Genomic DNA, 21,444 nt, shown 5'->3' on the forward strand with positions numbered 1-21,444 from the left:
AGAAGGTCCTGGGTTCGAGCCCCGTGGCCGGCGAGGGCCTTTCTGTGTGCAGTTTGCATGTTCTCCCCGTGTCTGCGTGGGTTTCCTCCGGGTGCTCCGGTTTCCCCCACAGTCCAAAGACATGCAGGTTAGGTTAACTGGTGACTCTAAATTGAGCGTAGGTGTGAATGTGAGTGTGAATGGTTGTCTGTGTCTATGTGTCAGCCCTGTGATGACCTGGCGACTTGTCCAGGGTGTACCCCGCCTTTCGCCCGTAGTCAGCTGGGATAGGCTCCAGCTCGCCTGCGACCCTGTAGAACAGGATAAAGCGGCTAGAGATAATGAGATAAGATGAGAACATGAAATAAGCAGTATAAACAAACTAGCAGCTGTTAAGATGAGGTAGTGCGGAAAAGGTCATAATTATGACATTCTGGAATGATGACATAATATAAAACATCCATCCATTATCTGCAGCCGCTTATCTTGTCCTACAGGGTCGCGGGCAAGCTGGAGCCTATCCCAGCTGACTATGGGCGAGAGGCAGGGTACACGGTAGTGTAGTGGTTCGCATGGTTGCCTCACAGCAAGAAGGTTCTGGGTTCGAGCCCAGCGGCCAGCGAGGGCCTTTCTGTGTGGAGTTTGCATGTTCTCCCCGTGTCTGCGTGTGTTTCCTCCGGGTGCTCCGGTTTCCCCCACAGTCCAAAGACATGCAGTTAGGTTAATATGGGACGGCCTTGGGCTGAGGTGCCCTTGAGCGAGGCACCTAACTCCCAACTGCTCCCCGGGCGCTGTTAGTATGGCTGCCCACTGCTCTGGGTATGTGTGTGCACGCTCATTGCTCGCATGTGTGTGTTCACTGCATCAGATGGGTTAAATGCAGAGAGGAAATTTCACAAATGTGTGATGAATAAAGTTGTGCTTTCTTTCTTTCTTTCACCCTGGACAAGTCGCCAGGTCATCGCAGGGCTGACACTTCAGCCAGTATCTCGCTGGGCTGCGAAAAATTGCGAACGTCATTTGCGAGAGAGTTTCAAAAGTGTCTTGAAACATTCGCGGGCCTTCTCAATTTCCTCGCATGAGTCGCAAAGTGTCGCTCCTTCGTTGCTGAAATTTTGAACATGTTCAAAAAATTTGTGCGACAAAATTTCTCTCAAAATAGCCACAAATGCATCGCTGGTGTCACAAAGCCGTCGCGAACCCTTCTCGAGTCAGTTTCCGTGAGACAGGAAGTGCGAGTTCAGCCAGTATCTCACTGGGCTGCAACAGCCTGCGACTAGTTGGAGACACAACAATTGCGATAAAATATCCGAATATCAATTCAGTGTGATTCCAAGTGAAAACTGTTGCTAATTCGCATATTTTATCGCAATTGTTGTGTCTCCAACTAGTCGCAGCTCAGTGAGATACTGGCAAAAGAGAGAGACAAATACCCATTCACACTCACGTTCCCACCTTGGGTCAATTTAGAGCCACCAATTAGTCTAACCTGCATGTCTTTGGACTGTGGGGGAAACCGGAGCACCCGGAGGAAACCCACGCGGACACGGGGAGAACATGCAAACTCCGCACAGAAAGGCCCTCGCCAGCCACGGGGCTCGAACCCGGACCTCCTCGCTGTGAGGCGACAGCACTAACCACTACACCACCATGCTGCCCGTAATGATGACTTGTGATAATATAATATCTCATCTCATTATCTCTAGCCGCTTTATCCTTCTACAGGGTCGCAGGCGAGCTGGAGCCTATCCCAACTGACTACGGGCGAAAGGCGGGGTACACCCTGGACAAGTCGCCAGGTCATCACAGGGCTGACACATAGACACAGACAACCATTCACACTCACATTCACACCTACGCTCAATTTAGAGTCACCAGTTAACCTAACCTGCATGTCTTTGGACTGTGGGGGAAACCGGAGCACCCGGAGGAAACCCACGCGGACACGGGGAGAACATGCAAACTCCGCACAGAAAGGCCCTCGCCAGCCCCGGGGCTCGAACCCAGGACCTTCTTGCTGTGAGGCGACAGCGCTAACCACTACACCACCGTGCCGCCCATAATATAATATTATCTCATATAATATAGAACAGTATAGTATATGGACACGAGTGTTGAACTGAGAAATACGCCACTCATATTGTTCAGATGAGTTATATCCGGGACACGGAAAATCAAATCTGTGACATAAATCTCGATTTGGGTTCATTTTGTTTGTGAATGTGTCTGTATATAATAAAAAGAAAATCACATGTTGGCTTGAAGACATGAAATTTATCTTCTCGTGTCGAAACACTCACATTTTTCATTCAAAATACATTGCGGATCTGAGTGACACATTTAAATAATATTGTCTGGCTTTGAGTGGTGTATCAAATATATTCCATTCAGCGAGCATGATTACTGAACAAGTCGAAGACGAGTATTATCATCATCATCATCATCAACACACATTCCTGTCAGGTGTTCAGCGCGTCTTTCTCTTTCAAAATTCTCTCAAAATCTTCCATATTTAACAAAGCTAACTTGGTGGTTTGTTCACGATTGTCACTCGCGAGCGCAGAAGTTTTACGTCTCCAACGTGTGACGTCATGTTGTCTTACAACTATGCAATATCGTAAACCATATTCAACACTCATTCTCCATCAGGTGGAGGGACATAATACACATACGATAAGCGATATGCGAACAATATTGCATGCTATCAAACCAAATGAATGAAACCTGCTAGAATGGAATAGAACACGTGTTTTTATTCCATCGAAAAAGTGTCCTGTACGGATAATAATTCCCGATATTTCACTCGGATGACGTCACTCGCAGTGTTTTCCCCCTGACCAGATGCACGTTGTCAAAATGGCGAACCGGTTCAAAATTAAAATTCTTTTGATTCGCTCGTGTATATTTTTTGTGGATGGGTCCATATAAGACAAAGAACATTACATGGTAGCACGAAGATATGAAGTTTATCTTTTCGTGTTGAAAAATATTTTCATCCGTTCACTTCGATCACTCGTGAAATACACATTCACCACTCGACGAGAAACTTCATGTCTTTGGAAATCTGTGTCATATCCAAGATATATTAGAACCGGACCAACAGTAGCTCAAAATGATTGTTGTCACTTTGAGAGATAGTCTCTCAAAATTATGACCTCTTTTCTCATTCAACTCACTCACTATCCGGTTTAACGTCCGTCATCCACCACCGGTGGGTTGGACGCTGCATGATGCATTCGTAGGCTTTTTTTCCAGTTGACCCTGTCCAGTGCGTCCTTGGATGTGAGGCACCACTCCCTCAAGTCCTGGGTGACCGTCTCCTTCCATGTTTTGCGCGGGCGGCCCTTTCGCCTCGCCCCCTCCACCTGCAAGGACACCACCTTCCCAATGCTCGATGTGCTTCGGTGGACATGACCAAACCACTGCAGGCGCTTGTACCTGAGGTCAGCATCAAGCTCCCCCAGACCTCGTCTCTGGTGAAGACTACTGGTGCTGACCTCAGCCTCGGGTTTCACATTACACATCCACTTGAGCATAGCTCTCTCGTTCCTCTACAGGCGCTTCATATCCTCTCTTCTCAGAGGCCAGTTTTCACTAGCATATAGCACTGCACTTCTGACACAGGAGCTGTAGATACGACCACGAGTACAGAAAGCAAGGCTCCCTCATGACAGGAGGGGTAGCAGTTCTCTAATTACCCCAAGCTGCTCTGGTTCTTGTGATTGTTGCAAGCTCACATCCCCCACCAGGGCATACAGTATCACCAAGATAACAGAAAGAGTCAACTGCATCTACGACATGCTCACCAACAAGAACTTGGTTAGAGGGCCTGGCGTCTACTGGGCGTGCTAGACCAAGGCATCTGTCGCATCTGAAAGACGGGAGAGTCTGCCTCGAATGCTTGTACACTTCTTATGCACCCAGTGTTGACAGCCAGTGCAAAGGACTGAGTTGCAACCCACACCTTTCCTACACACAGCACATGGGTATTGACCAGAGTCCTTGAAGGTATAAAGGACTCAACAGCCAGAATGTTATGTGATTATTATTATTAGAAGTAGTAGTAGTGTTGTACAAGGCTAGATTTTGGAAATGTGAATGAAGTTAAATGTGTAGAAATGTTTTTGGGCCATTTCAGTGATTTCTTGAACATGAAGTCAGAAATAAAACACAGCAGAGCGTGCTGTGGTCAGTTGCAAGTTGATTAATTTCCAAGAACAACACGTCTCAGTGTGTTTTCTTCCTTTTGTACCACAACAATTTTTCAATGCTGATCATTTTAAGAACTAACTTATGAGATGTTTAATGGTGTGAAATGTTGACATCACAAATTAGTTCCTGTTAAAACAAAATAATACAGTTCTTACCTCACCAGCCTCTATTTTATTCCTGTCCTTATTTAAGGATGTACCTCGGTGTTCAAGTACCTCGGTGTTGACCTCTCAGAGGACCTGAGATGGGGAGTGAACACCAGAGAGGTGGTGAAGAAGGGCCAACAGAGACTCTTCTTCCTGAAATCCCTGAGGAAAACTGGGCTCTCACAGAAGTTCCTCACCAACTTCTACCAGTGCACCAACTGGGCTATGCATGCATCGTGTGGTTCTCCAGCTGCACCTCAGAGGAGAGGAAAGATCTGCAGCGGATCATCAGGACTGCATCGAAAATCAGTGGTACCCCTCTCCAGTTCTTGGAACAGAAGAAGAAACCTTTATTTGTCACATGCACACTTCAAGCACAGTGAAATTCATCCTCTGCATTTAACCCATCTGAAGCAGTGAACACACGCGCACACACACCCAGAGCAGTGGGCAGCCACACTAGAGCGCCCGGGGAGCAGTCGGGGGTTTAGTAGCTTGCTCAAGGGCACTTCAGCCCAAGGCCGCCCCACGTTAACCTAACTGCATGTCTTTGGACTGTGGGGGAAACCGGAGCACCCGGAGGAAACCCACGCGGACACGGGGAGAACATGCAAACTCCGCACAGAAAGGCCCTCGCTGGCCACGGGGCTCGAACCCGGACCTTCTTGCTGTGAGGTGATAGCGCTAACCACTACACCACCATGCTGCCCAAGTTATACATATATACTGTATATATCATCTCATCTCATTATCTCTAGCCGCTTTATCCTGTTCTACAGGGTCGCAGGCAAGCTGGAGCCTATCCCAGCTGACTATGGGCGAAAGGCAGGGTACACCCTGGACAAGTTGCCAGGTCATCACAGGGCTGACACATAGACACAGACAACCATTCACACTCACATTCACACCTACGCTCAATTTAGAGTCACCAGTTAACCTAACCTGCATGTCTTTGGACTGTGGGGGAAACCGGAGCACCCGGAGGAAACCCACATGGACACGGGGAGAACATGCAAACTCCGCACAGCAAGGCCCTCGCCGGCCACGGGGCTCGAACCCGGACCTTCTTGCTGTGAGGCGACAGCGCTAACCACTGCACCACCGTGCCGCCCAAACAGTGTTTCGTTGTATAGTAATGTGCAATGACAAAAAAGAATCTATCGATTTGGGCAGCACGGTGGTGTAGTGGTTAGCATGGTTGCCTCACAGCAAGAAGGTTCTGGGTTCGAGCCCAGCGGCTGGCGGAGGCCTTTCTGTGTGGAGTTTACATGTTGTCTGCATGGGTTTCCTCTGGGTGCTCCGGTTTCCCCCAAAGACATGCAGTTAGGTTAATATGGGACGGCCTTGAGCAAGGCACCAAACTCCCGACTGCTCCCCGGGCGCTGTTAGCATGGCTGCCCACTGCTCTGGGTATGTGTGTGTTCACTGCTTCAAATGGGTGAAATGCAGAAAGGAATTTCACAAGTGTGTGATGAATTAAGTTGTTCTTTTTCTTCTTCTTCTGTCGATTTATTGGCGGTTAACAATCGATGTGTATTACCGCCATCTACCGGGCTGAGGTGTGATCTCAAGGGATATTAATCGCTGCAAATGCTTGCATGAGAATAAATCATAACTGCGCCTCTAGTCAGACCTTGAGCAGGTCACGTCCTGATAGAATGTTCAAAAAGATATATTATGTCTCGAGCAATGTGTTATCATAACAGTACAATACACAGTGAGACACAAGGTCACAGAAGAATTCTAGCCTTCTCGCTGAAATAGTAAAATAGAATGGAGTAGAATATTAACAATATTAAGAGATGTATGCTCGAGTTAATCCTTGCTCTTCTTGACGAGTATTGGTGCTCAGAGGGCGGGCATGCCCTATCAGCCCTTGTCCCACCTCACCGGAGCTTAGAGAAACTCCAGTCAAATTGTCCCATGAACCAAACAAAATCTTCCCGTAAACCAATTACGAGGATAACCAAACAAAAATCTTCCCGTAAACCAATTACAAGGATAACCAAACAAAATCTTCCCGTAAACCAATTACGAGGATAACCAAACAAAAAATCTTCCCGTAAACTAATTATGAGGATAACCAAACAAAAATCTTCCCGTAAACCAATTACGAGGATAACCAAACTAAATCTTCCCGTAAACCAATTACGAGGATAACCAAACTAAATCTTCCCGTAAACCAATTACGAGGATAACCAAACAAAAATCTTCCCGTAAACCAATTACGAGGATAACCAAACAAAAACTTCCCGTAAACCAATTACGAGGATAACCAAAAAAAAAACTTCCCGTAAACCAATTACGAGGATAACCAAACAAAAATCTTCCCATAAACCAATTACGAGGATAACCAAACAAAAACTTCCCGTAAACCAATTACGAGGATAACCAAACAAAAACTTCCCATAAACCAATTACGAGGATAACCAAACAAAAATCTTCCCGTAAACCAATTACGAGGATAACCAAACAAAAATCTTCCCGTAAACCAATTACAAGGATAACCAAACAAAAATCTTCCCGTAAACCAATTACGAGGATAACCAAACAAAAGTCTTCCCGTAAAGCAATTACGAGGATAACCAAACAAAAATCTTCCTGTAAACCAATTACAAGGATAACCAAACAAAAACTTCCCGTAAAGCAATTACGAGGATAACCAAACAAAAATCTTCCTGTAAACCAATTACGAGGATAACCAAACAAAAGTCTTCCTGTAAACCAATTACGAGGATAACCAAACAAAAACTTCCCGTAAACCAATTACAAGGATAACCAAACAAAAATCTTCCTGTAAACCAATTACGAGGATAACCAAACAAAAACTTCCCGTAAACCAATTACAAGGATAACCAAACAAAAATCTTCCTGTAAACCAATTACGAGGATAACCAAACAAAAACTTCCCGTAAAGCAATTAATTACGAGGATAACCAAACAAAAATCTTCCCGTAAACCAATTACAAGGATAACCAAACAAAAATCTTCCCGTAAACCAATTACGAGGATAACCAAACAAAAATCTTCCCGTAAACCAATTACGAGGATAACCAAACAAAAATCTTCCTGTAAACCAATTACGAGGATAACCAAACAAAAACTTCCCGTAAAGCAATTAATTACGAGGATAACCAAACAAAAATCTTCCCGTAAACCAATTACAAGGATAACCAAACAAAAATCTTCCCGTAAACCAAATACGAGGATAACCAAACAAAAATCTTCCCGTAAACCAATTACGAGGATAACCAAACAAAAATCTTCCCGTAAACCAATTATGAGGATAACCAAACAAAAATCTTCCCGTAAACCAATTACAAGGATAACCAAACAAAAACTTCCCGTAAAGCAATTACAAGGATAACCAAACAAAAATCTTCCTGTAAACCAATTACAAGGATAACCCAACAAAAACTTCCCGTAAACCAATTACGAGGATAACCAAACAAAAACTTCCCGTAAACCAATTACGAGGATAACCAAACAAAAACTTCCCATAAACCAATTACGAGGATAACCAAACAAAAATCTTCCCGTAAACCAATTACGAGGATAACCAAACAAAAATCTTCCCGTAAACCAATTACAAGGATAACCAAACAAAAATCTTCCCGTAAACCAATTACGAGGATAACCAAACAAAAGTCTTCCCGTAAAGCAATTACGAGGATAACCAAACAAAAATCTTCCTGTAAACCAATTACAAGGATAACCAAACAAAAACTTCCCGTAAAGCAATTACGAGGATAACCAAACAAAAATCTTCCTGTAAACCAATTACGAGGATAACCAAACAAAAGTCTTCCTGTAAACCAATTACGAGGATAACCAAACAAAAACTTCCCGTAAACCAATTACAAGGATAACCAAACAAAAATCTTCCTGTAAACCAATTACGAGGATAACCAAACAAAAACTTCCCGTAAACCAATTACAAGGATAACCAAACAAAAATCTTCCTGTAAACCAATTACGAGGATAACCAAACAAAAACTTCCCGTAAAGCAATTAATTACGAGGATAACCAAACAAAAATCTTCCCGTAAACCAATTACAAGGATAACCAAACAAAAATCTTCCCGTAAACCAATTACGAGGATAACCAAACAAAAATCTTCCCGTAAACCAATTACGAGGATAACCAAACAAAAATCTTCCTGTAAACCAATTACGAGGATAACCAAACAAAAACTTCCCGTAAAGCAATTAATTACGAGGATAACCAAACAAAAATCTTCCCGTAAACCAAATACGAGGATAACCAAACAAAAATCTTCCCGTAAACCAATTACGAGGATAACCAAACAAAAGTCTTCCCGTAAAGCAATTACGAGGATAACCAAACAAAAATCTTCCCGTAAACCAATTACGAGGATAACCAAACAAAAACTTCCCGTAAACCAATTACGAGGATAACCAAAAAAAAACTTCCCGTAAACCAATTACGAGGATAACCAAACAAAAATCTTCCCATAAACCAATTACGAGGATAACCAAACAAAAACTTCCCGTAAACCAATTACGAGGATAACCAAACAAAAATCTTCCCGTAAACCAATTACGAGGATAACCAAACAAAAATCTTCCTGTAAACCAATTACGAGGATAACCAAACAAAAACTTCCCGTAAACCAATTACGAGGATAACCAAACAAAAACTTCCCGTAAACCAATTACGAGGATAACCAAACAAAAACTTCCCGTAAACCAATTACGAGGATAACCAAACAAAAACTTCCCATAAACCAATTACGAGGATAACCAAACAAAAATCTTCCCGTAAACCAATTACGAGGATAACCAAACAAAAATCTTCCCGTAAACCAATTACGAGGATAACCAAACAAAAATCTTCCCGTAAACCAATTACGAGGATAACCAAACAAAAGTCTTCCCGTAAAGCAATTACGAGGATAACCAAACAAAAATCTTCCCGTAAACCAATTACAAGGATAACCAAACAAAAACTTCCCGTAAACCAATTACGAGGATAACCAAAAAAAAACTTCCCGTAAACCAATTACGAGGATAACCAAACAAAAATCTTCCCATAAACCAATTACGAGGATAACCAAACAAAAACTTCCCGTAAACCAATTACGAGGATAACCAAACAAAAATCTTCCCATAAACCAATTACGAGGATAACCAAACAAAAACTTCCCGTAAACCAATTACGAGGATAACCAAACAAAAACTTCCCGTAAAGCAATTACAAGGATAACCAAACAAAAACTTCCCGTAAAGCAATTACTAGGATAACCAAACAAAAAATTATTTTTCTTTCTTTCTTTCTTTCTTTCTTCAAAAGAGTATTGTTTTGTCATTTGGAACGCAGCCTCGTGTCTCCTCCAGTCCAGCAGGCGGCAGGCGCGAGCGCCACGGCGTGGCTTATGACGTGTCAGGAAACGTTTCCTCGGCTTAAACGTCATCACGTTGTGTTCGAAGGGGCCTGACGAGGTAAGATGGCGGCGCCAGAGGAGCAGGAATTATCTCAGGCTCAAACTGAGAAACTTCTCCAGTTCCAGGTAGCGTTTGGTTCGGTTTAGTTCTCAAGCACATTTTTAGCGAACCTTTCTTTCGGAAAGGGCTCGGTTGGTGTGACAGGAAGTTAGACTGTAAAATGAGTGTTTTATTCGGAGAAATCGCCAGCTAAATGTTAGCTAAGTGAATTAGCCAGCCTCCGTCAGCGTAGCTTGGTTACCTCAGTCAGCGTTTTCGTTCGTGATGATGAGGTCCAGTTTTGGACGCAACACAACTGCGAATATATAAAGCGGATAAAACCAAGCACCACCTGGTGCTGGACTGAACTAAAAGGAATATCCCGAACAGCTGTCAGTTATAGCAACTTTGTTAGCTAGCTGTGCTAATTGGCTCGGTGAGTTTCTCAGCACGCCAGGGTTTGTCATTCTATTCAGAGCCAGGGCTCAGTCCCCCCTCCCCCCCGGCTTTAAACCTTATTTAACTAATAAAAATTTATTATTATTATTATTATTATTATTATTAGTGAACGGTTTTGCATTTCTTTGAATTGCTAGCGTTCCCTGGATTGATCAGCGACATCCAATCGGAGTCATCTTGTATTGATTTGTTTTTGACTCCTGACACCTCAAGGGATTCGAATTCACAACCTTCAGCACGGAAGTACCATGAGTGGGAAAATAAATCAATCAATAACATTTGTTCTATTCGTATATTAGGTTTCCAATACACTACCGTTCAAAAGTTTGGGGTCACTTTGAAATGTCCTTATTTTTGAAAGAAAAGCACTGTTCTTTTCAATGAAGATCACTTTAAACTAATCAGAAATCCACTCTATACATTGCTAATGTGCTAAATGACTATTCTAGCTGCAAATGTGTGGTTTTTGGTGCAATATCTCCATAGGTGTATAGAGGCCCATTTCCAGCAACTCTCACTCCAGTGTTCTAATGGTACAATGTGTTTGCTCATTGCCTCAGAAGGCTAATGGATGATTAGAAAACCCTTGTACAATCATGTTAGCACAGCTGAAAACAGTTGAGCTCTTTAGAGAAGCTATAAAACTGACCTTCCTTTGAGCAGATTGAGTTTCTGGAGCATCACATTTGTGGGGTCGATTAAATGCTCAAAATGGCCAGAAAAATGTCTCGACTATATTTTCTATTCATTTTGCAACTTACGGTGGTAAATAAAAGTGTGACTTTTCATGGAAAACACAAAATTGTCTGGGTGACCCCAAACTTTTGAACAGTAGTAAATGGCAAAAGTGTGTGGACACATGACCATCACCATGCCCTTCACTCACATGCAGTTTTTCTCCAAACTTGGAAGTACACAGTTATCTCAAAGTTTTTGCATGCTCTAGAATTCACTGGAAATCTGTTTCGGCATGGCCATGCACAAAACGAGCTCCGAGAAGTCCTGGTCTGCCAATTTTACAGTAAAAGAACTTGAGTGTTTTGAACAGAACCTTGACGTGATCTCAACCCCACTAAACAGTTTTGAGAGAGCCTGGAATAGCGTATATTAGATTGTACAACTTCAGAAGACAAGCTGTTTGGTTTTGTGAATTGAGTGGTGTCTTGGTGCACAGGGTACGAAGAAGAAGAAACCTTGATTTGTCACATGCACAGTGAAATTCATCCTCTGTATTTAACCCATCGGAAGCAGTGAACACACGCGCGTGCGCACACACCCAGAGCCATACTACAGTGCCAGGGGAGCAGTCAGGGGTTAAGTACCTTGCTCAAGGCCGCCCCATGTTAAGCCAGTATCTCACTGGGCTGCGACAAATTGCGAATGTCATTCGCGGCAGTGTTTCAAAAGTGTCTTGAAACATTCGCGGGGCTTCTCAATTTCCTCGCATGAGTCGCAGTGTGTCTCTCTGTCGTCGCTGAAATTTTGAACATGTTCAAAAAATTTGTGCGACACAATTTCTCTCAAAATAGCCGCAAACCCTTCTCAAGTCAGTTTCCGCGAGGCTTCTTCGACTTCCCTGCCTGCCGAGGGAAAGCTGGGCTGCAACAGCCCACGACTCGTTGGAGACACAATAATTGTGGTAAAATATGTGAATACCAATTCCAAGTGAAAATTGTTGCTAATTGGCATATTTTATCACAGTTGTTGTGTCTGCAACTAGTCGTGGGCTGTCGCAGCCCAGTGAGATACTACTACCCTTAACCTAACTGCATGTCTTTGGACTATGAGGGAACCCACGCTGACTCGGCGAGAGCATGCAAACTCCATACAGAAAGGCCCCTGCCGGCCGCGTACCCAGAACCTTCTTGCTGTGAGGCGCCAGTGCTAACCACGACACCACCGTGCCATCGCTGCCTCACGAGCTCCAGAGCTCAGCTTACTGTCTGTATGGAGTTTCTGTGCACCTCCTCAGATCCATGTGGGGGTGATTTCCTTGATTTGTGCAAAAGGTAACCTTTTTGTTTTTGATCTGACAGGACCTGACGGGACTGGAGTCAATGGACCAATGCAGGCGCACGTTAGAACAGCACAACTGGAACATCGAGGTGATGATGATGATGATGGATGAGACAACATTGAAAAATAAATGAATGAAACTGAATTTCATGATAAACCCTGGATGCAAATTCCAAGTTTTACTTTTAATGTTCTGCTTTGTTTCACTGAAACTAAGGCATGAAGAAACCTCCCCAATCATCCAATTAAAAATCAGAACTGACTTACTTTCAGTTCCTTTCAAGGGTTTTTCTTTTTTCTCTTCCCAAAGGAAGGGTCATACTAGATTTATCACAAAATCAAAATTATATCATGATGTTGCTCAGCCTGAGTGGAAATCCTGAAAGAAAAGCATTTTAAGCAGTTATATTTCTTTTAAAAGAAGAAATTAAAGTGTTTCAGTTTCAATTATGGCTCAGAAATCGCCAAGACATCCAGCCCAAATGCTTTCCCATGTTGGAAAAACCAGATTTACTACCCTGACATTGGAGATGACTCCTTTAAAAAAAAAAAAAAGCGAGCTGAGCATCTCAGAACAAATGTCATGAAATCAATATTGATGCAAACCAAGCACAGGAATGTCAAACTAATGTCTTCCATGCTGATTGGATGTATAGCAGTCAGCATTCATTCTGACAAACAGTGGTTATCTGGTCTTTCGTTACAGTTTTTTTTTTTTTTCCCCCCCTCAGGCTGCCGTGCAAGACAGACTAAATGAGCAGGAAGGCGTTCCAAGTGTGTTTAACCCTCCACCTGCCAGACCTTTACAGGTCAACACAGGAGACCACAGAGTGTATAGTTATATAGTGTCAAGGCCTCAGCCGAGAGTGAGTGCTTCCCTTTATCCCTGCTCATCGCATCACTCTGAAAATGTTCTTTGTTTTTGTTTTTTATTAAATGTTTAACAATTTTTCTTTCTCTTTTTTTTTTTTTTTTTTAAGGGTTTATTAGGTTGGAGTTACTATTTGATCATGCTCCCGTTCAGGTTTACATATTACACGCTTATGGACATATTCAGGTAATAAAACACAGCATTTCTTCCTTTTTTTTTTTTTATCTGATATTTCTTTGAGTAATCTTAATAGCTCTCGAGTGGTGCAAGAGATAAGTGTTCACCCTCTCGGCAGTGGATTATGAGTTCGAATCCCATTTGTGGCGAGGAGGCAAGAGTAAAAGTTGCTCAGACGTTATCATCGCTTTCTTTCTCGCTATCTAGGGCACTAAATAGTGGGGACGCCATTTTGTAGTGCTGTCTGAAACCTTATTTACACCCTATATAGTGCACTCAAAGCATCCCACAATGCATCACGAAAAGTAGCGTACAACCCATGGTCACTCACCAAGGCAGTATATCCCATCATGCATTGCGGTGGTGCTGAAAGAAATCAAATTAAAATTTTAAAATGTGATTTAATAAAAGGCAGCGGCAAAGAAGAAAGCATTCAGCCTTGATTTAAAAGAGCTGAAAGCTGCAGGTACTTTGTATTGATTAATGTGGGAAATGCGCTCAATGTAATATGGATTTATCACAAAAACACATGCATAACCCACCAGCCGACTGACCTGGCATGTTTTCATTGTGCGACAGTAATGACTTAAACACCAGCGCGACAGAGTAGTGTCCAAAAGCGGTTTTTCATTTTACCAATGAGCTCGCTGTATAGTCCCCTATATGGTAATTCCCTATTTAGGGAGGAGTGAGCGATTTTGGACACAGGGTCTCCTGTCAGTCAGAGCAACGTCTGTGAGCTCATGTATGTGGAAGAGGGCAGATAGCGCTTTCCTCTGAGTTAGGAAGAATGTCGACTGTTTAAAATAAACTCAGAAACACGTCATTTTGGTCGGAGTTTTATCGCACCGCTCCTGTGAAGGACGGCCCCATGAGGACAGTTGAGGGTTATACCTGGAGGACGCTCTGGACTCTTACAGTCATGCTTTTATGGCTGAGGACTACAGTTGACTTGCTAACTTTAGGACTGCAGTTGTCATGAACAGTTTTGCACTCAAGTTTCCATCAATGAAGAGTTTATAACATCAACGAAACTGTCCTCATGTTAAAACTGTTAATATTATAGTCAGGCTGTCTGTTGTTGCCCAAATGAGGATGGGTTCCCTTTAGAGTCTGGTTCCTCTCGAAGTTTCTTCCTCATGTCGTCTGAGGGAGTTTTTCCTTGCCACCGTCACCACAGGCTTGCTTGTTGGGGATAGATTAGGGATAAATTAGCTCATGTTTTAAGTCGTTCAAATTCTGTAAAGCTGCTTTGCGACAATGTTTATTGTTAAAAGCGCTATACAAATAATAAACTTGACTAGACATTTTGGAGAGATGATTTGTCCGTCTGGAAATGTCATTGATTCCTAAGTTCAATCCTGGCTCCTGCGAACAGTTTTCATTTCTGGAATTTTCACGTTGGATAAAAATGCGTTCTTTTGCCACCAAAGTTCAGGTTTCCTTGAAACCTTGTGCAGTCAGTGTTTGTAGGGTTATAATGATTTAAAAAAAAAAAAGCAGCTCTGGATTCGCTGCTTATCACAACTCGCTGATGCTGATTTAAATCAGATTTCCCCATTCTCAGTGTTTTACGGTGTTCTTTATCATTTTGCAATGTACCTGCTTATACATTAAGAATAAATGCGTTTTGAATTCATGATGTCCTTCGTTCCGTCTTGTCTCGGTGTTCAGGTTCGCCCTGAGATTTATTCGGCCGGATCCGCGGGGTCGCGTCACAGATCCCGTTGGAGACGTCGTGTCCTTTATTCATAGTTTTGAAGAGAAATACGGACGGTCGCATCCTGTTTTCTACCAGGGAACATACAGTCAGGTGGGTATGCTCACCCCATGGCAGATCATTCCAGCTTTGTTGTACAAGTTGTTATTCCAGAAACAACAAGATGACGACGTGGTCATCACTATCCCCCGCCACGAGCATCTTATGAAGACCTTAACACTTACGCCCTTATCAGCCCACTGTTTTAATATTGCCTTATGATGTAAATGCTCCAAACCTTCATAAAACGCTACCCAGTCGTATGAGCACGCCAAGTTTCATTGATGTAGCTTCTGAGAAAACTTGTCCAGCTTGAGTCCACGAATGAAAATCAAGGGCCAGAACGCTCTGAAAATAGTAATCGTAAAAGATTTTCAAACTCGGATCATGAAGAGTAGTATGAGCACACGAAGTTTTGATGCAGCTTACACTACTGTTCAAAAGTTTGGGGTCACCCAGACAATTTTGTGTTTTCCATGAAAAGTCACACTTTTATTTCCCACCATAAGTTGTAAAATGAATAGAAAATATAGTCGAGACATATTTTTCTGGCCATTTTGAGCATTTAATCGACCCCACAAATGTGATGCTCCAGAAACTCAATCTGCTCAAAGGAAGGTCAGTTTTATAGCTTCTCTAAAGAGCTCAACTGTTTTCAGCTGTGCTAACATGATTGTACAAGGGTTTTCTAATCATCCATTAGCCTTCTGAGGCAATGAGCAAACACATTGTACCATTAGAACACTGGAGTGAGAGTTGCTGGAAATGGGCCTCTATACACCTATGGAGATATTGCACCAAAAACCAGACATTTGCAGCTAGAATAGTCATTTACCACATTAGCAATGTATAGAGTGGATTTCTGATTAGTTTAAAGTGATCTTCATTGAAAAGAACAGTGCTTTTCTTTCAAAAATAAGGACATTTCAAAGTGACCCCAAACTTTTGAACGGTAGTGTATGTCGTTTCTGAGAACTTTTTCAGGTTGAAGCAGATGGACGGACGCACTCCGTTCCGATCTCCCCTGCGCGCTTCGTGGCGGGGAATAATACCGTATGAGAGAGCACGTGAATATAAATGTGGTCTGACTTTCAGCAGGAACATCTGTCAGAGCTGCTGCGATGCTGAAAGAGACTGCAAAGGCTGATTTTCTTTCACTTTCAGGCTCTGAACGATGCCAAGCGGGAACTCCGTTACTTGTTAGTTTACCTTCATGGCGATGACCACCAGGACACTGATGAATTCTGCAGGTTTGAACTCTTTGTACTGAGGTATTTATTAATATCCAGCTCTTTTCCTGCACTCCGTGTGGATTCAGGTTTCCTTTCTTCCAATCCCTCCCTTAGAAACACGTTATGTAGTGAAGAGGTCCTGATCTTCATCAACACGCGGATGCTGTTCTGGGCATGCTCCACGAGCAGGCCTGAAGGATACAGAGGTAAACGTGGAATCGGTTTTATTTTATCCACGGAATGAGTGCCGCTTCCCCCCAGTTGTCAGAGTAGATTAGCGTTGACGCTGGTTGCGTCTAAAGTGTATAAACCACACGCACCTTCAGGAAACGTTTGAGCTCGTAATTTGGATTTTTGGCTTCGTAGCTCATTTGCACATACGGTTACAGGGCTCGACATTAACTTTTAAACCCACTTGCCCTGGGTTTTTTTTTTTCTTAATTTAAACCTAGAGGTGGATGATAAAAAAAAAAAAAAAAAGGATGCATAAATATTTTGCCCAGGACTGTGTTCCTCTGATAACAGAAACAAAGCTCCAGCTCTTTCTGCTCTTAATCTGTTCTTTCAGGATTTATTGCGCATGTCGCTCCTTGTTGAGTTTTTTTTTTTTTTTAAATGCCCGAGTTGATTGAAACAAATCTGGGTTTTCTGTGTCGAATAAGGAAGCAGCTTCACCTGTAAGAAAATCAAACACTTTAATGAAGGCGCTAACTCAAATGCGAGCAGGAAAAAAAAATAAAACAAGATTCTTCAGCAAACCCTTTGACCCTCACTTCCGATTTGGTTTTTGTAAAAATGCGTTTTAAATACAATCATGAAACCTCTGGAGTTTTCAGGCTGAGCTCCTCTCTTCATATTCTTTAAATCGCTCATTTCCTTGTTGTTCTTGAAGCATTTGCTTCTATTTGTGAACATTTTTCTTGTTAGCGGGGAGACGGTAATGCCTTTTATCCATTTCTCTGTTTGGACAAGCAGAAACGGCGCAAAAATTAACCTTTTTATTCAAGACTGATTAAGCCTTGGGCGGCACGGTGGTGTAGTGGTTAGCGCTGTCGCCTCACAGCAAGAAGGTCCTGGGTTCGAGCCCCGGGGCCGGCGAGGGCCTTTCTGTGCGGAGTTTGCATGTTCTCCCCGTGTCCGCATGGGTTTCCTCCGGGTGCTCCGGTTTCCCCCACAGTCCAAAGACATGCAGGTTAGGTTAACTGGTGACTCTAAAATTGACCGTAGGTGTGAATGTGAGTGTGAATGGTTGTCTGTGTCTATGTGTCAGCCCTGTGATGACCTGGCGACTTGTCCAGGGTGTACCCCGCCTTTCGCCCATAGTCAGCTGGGATAGGCTCCAGCTTGCCTGCGACCCTGTAGAAGGATAAAGCGGCTAGAGATAATGAGATGAGATGATTAAGCCTTGCTTGCATGAAAGACGGTGTCTGTCTGACCCCAGCTGTAATTATCACGTGATGTATTACGTATGACAACAGCGGGGGTATATAAAATAACTTGCAGAGCAGTGAATGAAACCGAGACTAAGAAAACAACCAAGACATAACGGCGGATACGTAATGAGGGACGCTTTTAGGAACTGAAATAAAAGATCAGAAATCCTCATTTTTGTCGTGCTAGGTCATTCCGTCTTGCCTGGTCAGGCATGTCGGGGACATATCCCCCTTGCCCCGGGCAATCGGGCAGTCCTTAATGTCGAGTCCTGAGTCATTGAGAAAATCTCGATAGAGATATCGCTTGTTGCTCTGCTCGGATCTGAAATCACGACTGCACGTGTGATGCAAAAGGAACTCGTCAGAGTTTCCGCCCTTAGACTAACAGTAACTGAGGTTTGAGTCAGCAGCTTTCCAGGTTTTTTCTCAACGGGGGAGGTGTAAACCCTTGAAACGAAATACTTAATAAATCTTTTCACCAAGATGTACTGTGACTGCTTTCAGTGTCTCAGGCTTTGCGGGAGAACACCTATCCCTTCCTGGCCATGATCATGCTGAAGGACCGCAAGATGACTGTGGTGGGTCGGCTGGAGGGTCTGATCCAACCCGAGGATCTCATCAACCAGCTCAACTTCATCATGGAGGAAAATCAGACTTACCTGACGTCCGAAAGGCTCGAAAGGTAACGGGTTTATTCGTACGCATAACCGTCAGACGTGTGCGCTTAAGGCGAAAGCTTAAACATAATCATCCCGCGCTTCTCAGGGAAGAGAGGAACCAGACGCAGGTGCTGCGGCAGCAGCAGGACGAGGCGTACCTGATCTCTCTGCGTGCCGATCAGGAGAAGGAACGCAAAAAAAAGGAGGAGCAGGAGCAAAGACGGCAGGAGGAAGAGGCGGCACGCCAGAAATGCCTCGCCGAGGAGAGGAGGCAAAGGGTGAGCAACAAAACGTGCATGAGGATTCGAGAACTAACGGGTTTATCGAACGAGACGTCCTCAGTCACGGATATCGATTTAAAGCGACCTTTATTCTTTTAAACGCCATGTTACGTGACTTGTCCAGTTTTGAAAGCGAGATATTTTCGTTCCTCCGATGATGGCATTTGGAGAAGTTTTGTGTTTGTAGTTCTTAATATTGTATCAGTTTTTTCCCCATTGTAAGCTAATCACATGAAAAAAAAAAACTGATGAAAGAAGCATGTGATCGAAAAATGCCTCGTGAGTACGTTTTAGAAATTGGGACTTCCTGCAAGAATTTGAAGCAATGAGACATTGAGTTTTGCGATGCGCTCGAGTTTAGTCTTGTGCTCATATTCGAGCGAAAAGAACACTGTGGTGAGAGTGAGGGAGTGTCAGGGGTAATGGGGTTCTTCTGACTGAGAAACCTCCATTTTCAGCTGGGATTATTTTAGATCGGGGGGGCAATTATTTTTTCCATGGGGCCACATGAGAAACAGGAAATTTTGTGGAGGGCCGGACCATAAGGCTGAACTAAATTCTGCATAATATTAATTGTATTTCTTTATATAAAGCAATAAATATCATTGTTTTCACAAGCTGCTAAGACTGGTAAGAGTATGGGGGGAAAAAACGAGGTTGCCTTACAAAAAAATGTCATTTATTCAATCAAATTTCCCAAAACAATGGTTAACAAAAGAGAACGTTTGTACCATTTTTTTTTTTTTTAAGTCACATTCACCCCAAAACACAAAGACATCAAAATATTGTCTTTCTACTCCAAATATCAAACAAGATACATCATATTATAATAATGATGCCCACATTTGTAGTCTAATCACCTCATTTGGTGATTTTTTTTTTTTTTATTTGTTCAGTGAGAGAAATCTAGTCTCTGTTGGTCTTTAACGAGTGCATCAAAGTCAGGTTGAATGTCTGAGGTGGAGATGCGAAGCACAGCTGACAGATGATCATCAGTCGATTCGGTGTAGGAATCAGATCTACAGATCGGCTCGGGCTCCAGCGCCTGCTGGTGACATCACACTATGTGATTGGCTGGACCGTTTGAAGGATGACGTACAAGTTTGTGGTTGGTCTGGACAAATTACGGAAGTAGTTATCGCGGGATTAGGTTTTGTGGGATTTCATGTCATGTTCATGTCGCGCGCATTGCGTTTTTGTTGAACACAACTTCAAAATAAAAGCAATGCACATTCAGTCCATGCATGAGGTAAAATTAGAAAATACGTTTATTTTGTAATTTCTAATTAACCTTACGCGGACCGGTCAGAATGAACCAAAGGGCCGGATGCGGCCCGCAGGCCGGAAAATGCCCGGGTCTGTTTTAGATAAACAAAATGCTCTCAGGCTGAATTGATGGTGTCCACGCCTACCTGCTGACCAGGCCACATGGGCTGCGCTCGCTATGATATGTCCACAATACAGTGTGTTCTGACTGGTCATGCAATTTCAAGAAAAAAAAAAAACCCTGAGTCGTCATAAGTGGAACTGTGTGTGCGCAGTAGTGAAGCCTGTGTGTTTTTCTGTTGGCCTTCACAGACACTCGCTGAAGAAAAAGAGCGCAAGTCTGAGTGTCTTCCTCCCGAGCCGCCCCAGGACGACCCGGACTGCCTGGAAATCATGTTCAAGCTGCCCAATGACACCCGCGTTAAGCGACGCTTCCTCTTTTCCCAGTCTCTCACCGTAAGCCCGCATCCAAACTCATGCTTACATTCCAGGGATCGAGCTGGCACAAATACGTGCACTAATCTATTTAATTACATAATTGAAGTTTTTGATGCACTTGGGAGCATCAGGGAAATAAGCATTTGTCAAATTTACCATGTCTTCATGAAAACAAAGGGCTCTCGTTTATTATTATTATTTTTTTTTTAAATCAGATGTTGCGTTGTGATTTTGAGCTCCTGATTTTGAGCTCCTGGTCAGTTGAGTGATCTAGTTGAGTGATCTCTCCCCTCCCCCTTTCTGTGCATTTCCTTTAGGTAATCCACGACTTCCTGTTTTCCTTGAAGGAGACGCCGGAGAAATTTCAGATCGTGACCAGCTTCCCGCGCCGCGTGCTGCCGTGTTTGCCGACGGAGGAGCAGCCGAACCCTCCGACGCTAAAGGAGGCCGGCCTGAGCCGCTCCGAGGTGCTGTTCGTGCAGGACCTCACAGACGATTGACATTGAGCCCAAAAAGCCATTTCCTCTCACACACGATTGCACTCGGCCCTTTTCCGTTCAGCTCCGTGAAACGGCCACCGCGTGCAAGAGATCGCCGAATCTCCTTTTGAGTTAAATTATGGATTTGCCCCGCTCTCCTCCCAGGTAATGTTTTATGTCCGTGGAAGGTGAACAGCCTTGTAAATAAAATACGACCTAGATATTTAAAGAGGAGCGTGAATATAGCCCAATTTTTTTTTTTTTTTTTTAAATAAAGCAAATCACACTTGACCAGCTAACATCATGACCATACAAGGGTTGATGAAAGTTTGTGACTCGTAACATTTAAATTCATCATAAGGGGGCGGAGCCACAGCTTTTCCCTGCGGCTGTGTACGTTATCAGTAGTCAAGTCTGCCCATAGTGTGCCTGTGGTCATTCGTAAACGCCTCCTGTCTTTCACCCGAACGGGGCTGCTCATGTAAAGATGTAAGTTTCCTATTCTAAATTAAAACATTTTAAAACCGTTGTTGCTGTTTGCTTGTGATAAGTCTGGTGTCGATGCGGCAAACCATTCACCCATGTCGATGAA

At 43.3% G+C, this 21,444-nt stretch overlaps 1 protein-coding gene across 1 annotated transcript; it reads left to right on the top strand.

The window, feature by feature from the left end:
• The first annotated feature begins 9,778 nt into the window (after positions 1–9,778).
• Positions 9,779–21,381, top strand: faf2 (Fas associated factor family member 2). Its single transcript, XM_060901178.1, has 11 exons — positions 9,779–9,868; positions 12,278–12,346; positions 12,989–13,123; positions 13,238–13,314; positions 14,980–15,118; positions 16,229–16,314; positions 16,411–16,502; positions 18,234–18,411; positions 18,495–18,666; positions 20,248–20,391; positions 20,691–21,381. Exons 1-11 carry the CDS (start codon positions 9,806–9,808, stop codon positions 20,871–20,873), a joined length of 1,338 nt encoding a protein of 445 aa, XP_060757161.1. The 5' UTR covers positions 9,779–9,805; the 3' UTR covers positions 20,874–21,381.
• Positions 21,382–21,444: the final 63 nt, after the last annotated feature.

Source organism: Neoarius graeffei, chromosome 20, assembly GCF_027579695.1.
Source record: "Neoarius graeffei isolate fNeoGra1 chromosome 20, fNeoGra1.pri, whole genome shotgun sequence".
Taxonomy (NCBI): domain Eukaryota; kingdom Metazoa; phylum Chordata; class Actinopteri; order Siluriformes; family Ariidae; genus Neoarius; species Neoarius graeffei.